Here is a 6,350-nt window from a genome sequence, read left to right on the forward strand (position 1 = left end):
TATCCTCATGCAGATAAAATACAACCTCTACTTTCTGAGAAACTAATTTTTTTTCTCTGTGAGCCTCGATAAGCAGAAAGTCGAACTGGTAACTTTTCTACCAGCTTCACTCTGATTTAGCTGAAGATCTGCTGTCCTTCATTTGACGTAAGGATCAGTTTAGCATGTGGTGTGAGAGGCAGCTGGACCAGAACCAGTAGAACCATTAGAACCAGTGCTGCTCCATTCATCTTCAGGATGACAGAGCATCTCTGTTCTCCACAGAGCCTCTAAAAACAGTATAAAGTTTATAAATTCCAAAAGCGATGGAACAGAACCATACGGCCTCCTCAGGTCCGATCGGATCATAACGTTTAGATCTAAACCATCAGCCTCAGAGCTGCTGACAGGAACCAGGAAGCTGTTTCTTCTTCTGCTGTTTTTATCTAAAAAAGGTTTAAAAAAGCTGAAGCTTCTCGGTGGAACCGCCTGGTTTATAGGAACCAGGAAGCAGCTGGAAGAGCCACTGAAACGGGTTCAACCGATGATCAGAACCAGAACCAGAACCGATCTGAAGTTCCTTTCAGGGTTTCCAGTAGGAGCAGCTGAGTAACTCTGGATCTAAAGTGTTTTAATAAATAAAACGTGATCAGAACAGAGGTTCTGATCCATCTTATCAGCAGAACCCGACCCTGAAGAACAGAACATGGAGATCGGTCCTGCTGCTGGTTTGACTGGTTTTACATTGTTTGTTTTAAATGGTGGACTCTAATTGGTTTTAGCCCGACCCAATCGGACCTCTGAGGTTCTGACACGAGCTGAACCCGTCTTTGGACTGCTGGCGTTCATGTTCAGAACCACCAACTGAAACCCAAACTCCATCTGGACCTTTATTCCTATCAATGAATGAGAAGACAAAGGTCCAAATGGAGCAGAAAGTTCTGCCTCGCTGCTTCAGAACCGCTGGAACCGAAGACGTTGGTCTCTACTGGATCACAACCAGAACATCCTATATTTCAGGAAATGACATCAGAGCCAAACTGAGCCATCAGAGGCTAATGATGGCGCACTGACAGCTGAGGCCTGCAGGGGTCACTGTGGAGAAAACATGAAAGAATCAACATTTCTGTTCCACTGAATGTAGAAGAAGAGCCGGCGCCTCCTGCTGGACGCAGCCGGTCAATATATCTGATAAAAGCAGTTCATCTCTGCCTGGTGACGGCTCCTCTATGTTGCCATGGTAACGCAGGATAGAAGGGAACCATATTTGTGACGCTAAACTGAACCTGATGTTACCAGAACCGGTCAGAACCCTGCAGCCTTTAGCCAGGAGGTCAAACAGGAAGTGAGTAACTACAGCAGGCGGGTCAGAACTCCTGATCCGACACCAGAACCAGGAAATGTTCAGTACGGAGTCAGAAAAGGGTCAAAATGTTTGTCAGCTTAGAGTTAAAACAGAAAAAAATAGAAGTTGATATTTAATTTCAAATTTTCATCTTATAATGTGAGAAACTAAAAAAGCAAACATAAAAAAATAATGATTGAATCTAGATTTAGTTTAATATTTTAATTACACTTTATTTCCAGTTTAAATGTCTTGCACGTGATATTTTTTATAAGATTTTGCCAAGAAGGCCAATAAATGCTGCAGAGAAGCTGTTAATTCAGTAGTTGGAGTTCCAACAGTCCTTAAATGCAACATGGAACAGGACATCTCTCCAGCGCTGCTGCAAGCTGTCAATCATGTTTCCCCGCCCACTCCCTCAGATTAGGGTTAAAATCTGAATGTGAATAAAACTGATTTGAAATTGTAAAAATAAATAATAATCCTGAAACTGAAAAAAGAAACATAAGCGGACAAAAAGGGATTTGAATCAGAAAATATAAAATCAAAAACTGCAATAAAAAAATTTAAAAAAGAAAAAGTGTAATTAAAATACTAAACTGAATTATGAGTTTTTTTTCAAGCTGAGCAGAAGAATTTAAATTTAATTCTTCTTATTTTATGTTTGCTTTTTTATTTTCTCAGATTATAATTTAAAAATTGGAAAATCAAAGTCAACTTATATTTTTTTAAGTTTCAACTTTATAAGTTTAAAAACATTTTGACACCTTTCCCTTTATGACTCAGAGCTGTTTTAAAAACTGGCCACGCCCACCACCTGGCCGGCGAATCAGAAGAGAGCTTTATAATCCCACATTGATCGGTTTCAGAACCTTCCAGTCAGGCCGGTTCTGTCTGAAACCCAGAGAAGAATCCGGTCCTGAGGTCCAGATCCTCCTTTTCTCAGACCACCTCTCCACGCGGCCTGCAGCGCCTCCTGCTGAGCTCACAGAGGAGATGCAGCTGCAGGATCTCCTCTGTGAGCCGCAGTCCGGTTCTGTCCGCTTCTCTTCAGATGTCTGTGATCAGAACCGGGTCAGCCCGTCCGGCTCTGAGGTGGCAGTCGCCGTGGTTCCGCCTCCGACCAGAAACACGGCCATGCTGGACTTGGACTGGTTGATTCTGGGCACGCCGGCGCCTCCTGCTCTGTTTGGACCGCCGCCGTCCCGGAAGTCGAACTCCAGGTCCAGGTCGTGTTCTGAGGAGACCACCCAGGAGGCGGGGCGCCACTTCTTCAGGGTGTAGGGCGTCTTCACCCGCCGCTTGATCTTCTCTCCGCTGGCACTCAGGCTGCCGAGGTCCATCAGAGAGGCGTCATCTGGAACGAGAACACAGACCGTCAGGTCCTGCAGGACCTGGACACCAGAACCAGAACCAGAGCCACCCGAGCGACAAGCTGCACAGAAAACCCAGAACCATTGGAGGTGGACCCACCTGAGGAGACGCAGGAGGAGGACAGGTCCAGGGAACAGGGCCGCTCCGGCCGCCTGGTTCTGGTCTGTCGGAGTGGCGCCGCCAGCAGACCCGCTGTTTGAGGCTCTGCAGGTTCTGCTGGGTCCGGATCCAGAGCCTTGGCTTCCAAGGCGGATACGTCCAGAGGTGGAGATGATTGGTTCTGAAGAACTCTGGAGGGTTCTGATGTCTGGACTTTGGACTTGGAGGCTCCAGAACCTGAGTTCTGGTTCTGTAGGCCTCCTTCTGCTTCTGTCTGATCTGGACCTTCATCTCCGTCAGCAGGACGGATGGACGGTTCTGGTCCAGAATGCAGAACTTTCTGCTTGGTCCCTGATGCTGTAGGTCCGCTGAGCGGTTCCGGCTCAGGGAGCTCCGGACCGACGGTGGCTCGGTTGTTGTTGTTGTTGGAGTTGGATCCTGGTCCTGCTGGGCCCGGCGGGCCGGGAGGATGAGGAGGATGAGGAGGAAGAGGAGGGTCGCTCTCAGCAGGAAGCTGCTCTCTCCTCAGCAGAGGTTCATGTTCATCAGGACTGAAGGTCAGGTCCACACTGTCTGCTCCTCCTTCCCTTCCTCCTCCCTCCTCCTCTTCCTCCTTGGGTCCTGCAGGGTTGCTTCTTCCTCCTCCTCTCATCCTATTGGTCACCAGAACAGGAACCCCTGAGTTGTGGCCAGCGGCAGCACCGAGCTCCTCCGACCCGATGGTGGCGCCGCTCCTCAGGTTAGTTACCGTGGTAACCAGGTGTGGCTCTGCAGACGGGATGATGGCGTTCATCTTAGCCACTCCGGTCTCCACCTGCAACACAGAACATCCTGGTTACCGGGTCATTGGCTGTGAGCCAATCACTGAGCTTGACTCTGTGATGATGTCAGATTTAGGTTCATCATCTGCTGCCTGGTTCTGATCTTTGATTGGTTACATAAAGTTATCTCTGGTTCTAATGAACCTGATGATTCTGTCTGGTTCTGATGGTTCTGTTCTACCTGTCGGTGGTTGGACCTGAACCTTCCCGCCTTCACTCGGGTCTCTCTGGGTTTGGGGAGCAGCTGGAGGCTGGTGGGCCTCTGGGGAAGGTTCTGCTGCTGTATAGAGGATGAAGGTTCTGGTTCTTCTGGACGGGTCGCCTGCAGAACCAACAGAGCTTATGTTAAAGCCTTTAGAGACAGGACCCTCAGGTTCTGGATGTTCTGCAGAACTTTCACCTCCATGCTGTGGTTCAGGTAGGAGGTCTGTGGTACCGATCCAAAGCGCTTCTGGGAATGTTCCACCAGGTTCTCCTGGGAGGGTTCTCTCAGGTTCTTCTGGACCTGCAGACACAGATGTTTCCAGATGTTGGTCTGGTGAGGAAGAGGAGGAGCAGAGGATGAAGAGAAGGGTGCAACCTGTTGGGCATCCATCTTGGAGGCGTCCAGGTCTTCCTCTGTGAGCTGCAGGCAGACAGCAGCAGCAGCGCCCCCTGCAGGATGGAGGCACAGTTAGAGCTACTGCAGGGAGGTTGCTTTCCTTTTAACATAGCTTTGCTAGCCCAGCGTAGCATAGCTAGACTAGCATAGTGTTGCTAGCCTAGCATAGCATAGCTAGCCTTGCATAGCTAGCCTAGCATAGCATAGGCAGCCTAGCGTAGCATTGCTAACCTAGTATAGCATTGCTAGCCTGATGTAGCATTGCTGGCCTAGCATAGGGGTGCTAGCTTAGCATAGCATAGCTAGTCTAGTGTAGCATTGCTAGCATAGCATAGTGGTGCTAGCCTAACATAGCTTAGCTAGCCTAGCATAGCATAGGTAGCCTAGTGTAACATTGCTAACCTAGTATAGCATTGCTAGCCTAATGTAGCGTTGCTGGCCTAGCATAGGGGTTCTAGCTTTGCATAGCATAGCTAGCCAAGTGTAGTGTTGCAAGCCTAGCTCAGTGCGTGTCTAGCCTAGTGGAGCAGTGCTAGCCTAGCGCAGAATATGTAGCATAGCATTGCTAGCATAGTTACCTCTGAGATCAGAGATGCTGTAGCTTGATGGGGGCGGGCGAGCCTGAGTCTATTCAGAAAGAGATAGAGAGAGGGGGCGGAGTCAGGGAGGTTTCTGTCTAAGGTCTGTATCTAACGGGTCAGAATCAGAACCTCCACCTGCTGCCGCTGCTGGTTGTAGCAGTTGCTGTTCTTCTCTCCACCTTCTGCTCTGGCGTGACCGTCGCCGTGGAGATTTTTAACCACGCCCACCTGAAGATCCTCAATGTAGGAGGAGACGGAGCTAATCTGAGGCGTCCAGCAGCTGTGAGTCAGATTCCTGAAAAACCCGCAACAAATCGACCAATCAGAGAACAGAAGGTCCTCATGATGTCATGATGATGTAATAACACCTGTAACCACGGCCTGCTGCTGACCCATAATAACTGATGGACGGCGCTACCTGTGGTTGTGCAGCGCGGTCTGAGGGCTCAGCAGGATGAGGTCGGCCAGCCGCTCCTCAGCGCACTGCGCCGTCAGTCGGGCCTCGGCGTCGTGGTCCCAGCAGTCCTCCATGGTCTCCTTCAGCGCCCGCAGGGCCTAAAACACAACCAGGGTTCCATCAGCTGCAGCTTAAGGCAGAACTAAAGCAGAGGTTCCGATTGGTCGGCCAGGAGCCAATAGGAACGCAGAGGGACTCTGACCAGGCTGTTCTCCTTCCAGACTTCAGGGAATCTGGGTCGGTGTTTCTCACGGACCACCAGGATCTGCATGTCCTCAAAGGTGGGATGGTTCCCCACCTCCTCCTGGAAGGCCAGCTGGTAATCAGGGACGGTGTCACCTGAACGGGAAGCACAGGTGAGGCTGAGTGCCATGCGGTTGGCCTGGAGGTAGCGCTGGGGGCGGGGCCTACCTGGGAACAGGTCGGAGCACCTCCTGAAGCTCTCCCAGAGCAGCAGACCCAGAGCGTAAACATCCACCTGCTTCAGTGCCGACTCGCAGTCTCTGAGGTTCAGAGCTCCTCCCAGAACCTCCGGGGACATGTACCGGACTGTCCCCACCTACAAAACACAACCGGTTAGCTCCGCCCACTTTAACTAACCTCCTCCCGTTAGACCCAGCGGCGCTGGGAGCGGACCTCGGATATGGCCACGGTCTCGTCGTCTCCGGGCCGGCAGCTTCTGGTTCCCGTCAGCTTCATGGACAGGCCGAAGTCAGCCAGGACGCAGGACAGGTCGGATCGGACCAGGACGTTCCTGCTGGTCAGGTCTCTGTGGGCCACCGGGGGTTTGTACTGGTCTGAGTGGGAACAGGAGAGTTCTGGGGTCAGTTTAGAACCAGCTGGACTCTTAACAGGAAAACTAAACATCATCATCATTTAAAGACAGAGCTACGACTTTATTAACAAAACATTCAATAAATAAACTAACACAGATCATCCAGTGGTGGAAAATTAAAGTATTTTGAACTGAAAATATATGTTGTTATATAATGTATATAACATATAATATTAAATACATTATATGTGATATGACTTTCCTTTTTGATAAAGCTTCTAGTTAGAGCGGCTCAGGTTATCCTGATCTATCTCTATA

At 49.9% G+C, this 6,350-nt stretch overlaps 1 protein-coding gene across 1 annotated transcript in view; it reads right to left on the reverse strand.

Moving 5' to 3' along the window:
• Window positions 1–2,011: 2,011 nt before the first annotated feature.
• LOC107103972 (bone morphogenetic protein receptor type-2-like) overlaps window positions 2,012–6,350 on the reverse strand; it is a 10,292-nt gene continuing 5,953 nt past the window's right edge. The window contains exons 3-13 of the mRNA XM_015403846.1: window positions 5,894–6,054; window positions 5,669–5,816; window positions 5,460–5,596; window positions 5,219–5,355; window positions 4,936–5,095; window positions 4,798–4,846; window positions 4,199–4,272; window positions 4,019–4,123; window positions 3,800–3,940; window positions 2,798–3,611; window positions 2,012–2,681 (exon numbers count right to left, since the gene is read on the reverse strand). Coding sequence (XP_015259332.1) covers window positions 2,389–2,681; window positions 2,798–3,611; window positions 3,800–3,940; window positions 4,019–4,123; window positions 4,199–4,272; window positions 4,798–4,846; window positions 4,936–5,095; window positions 5,219–5,355; window positions 5,460–5,596; window positions 5,669–5,816; window positions 5,894–6,054 — 2,219 coding nt within the window. The 3' untranslated portion in view covers window positions 2,012–2,388. The remainder of the gene's footprint in view (window positions 2,682–2,797; window positions 3,612–3,799; window positions 3,941–4,018; window positions 4,124–4,198; window positions 4,273–4,797; window positions 4,847–4,935; window positions 5,096–5,218; window positions 5,356–5,459; window positions 5,597–5,668; window positions 5,817–5,893; window positions 6,055–6,350) is intronic.

This window comes from Cyprinodon variegatus, unplaced genomic scaffold (genome assembly GCF_000732505.1).
Source record: "Cyprinodon variegatus isolate N-32 unplaced genomic scaffold, C_variegatus-1.0 Scaffold1579, whole genome shotgun sequence".
Classification (NCBI taxonomy): domain Eukaryota; kingdom Metazoa; phylum Chordata; class Actinopteri; order Cyprinodontiformes; family Cyprinodontidae; genus Cyprinodon; species Cyprinodon variegatus.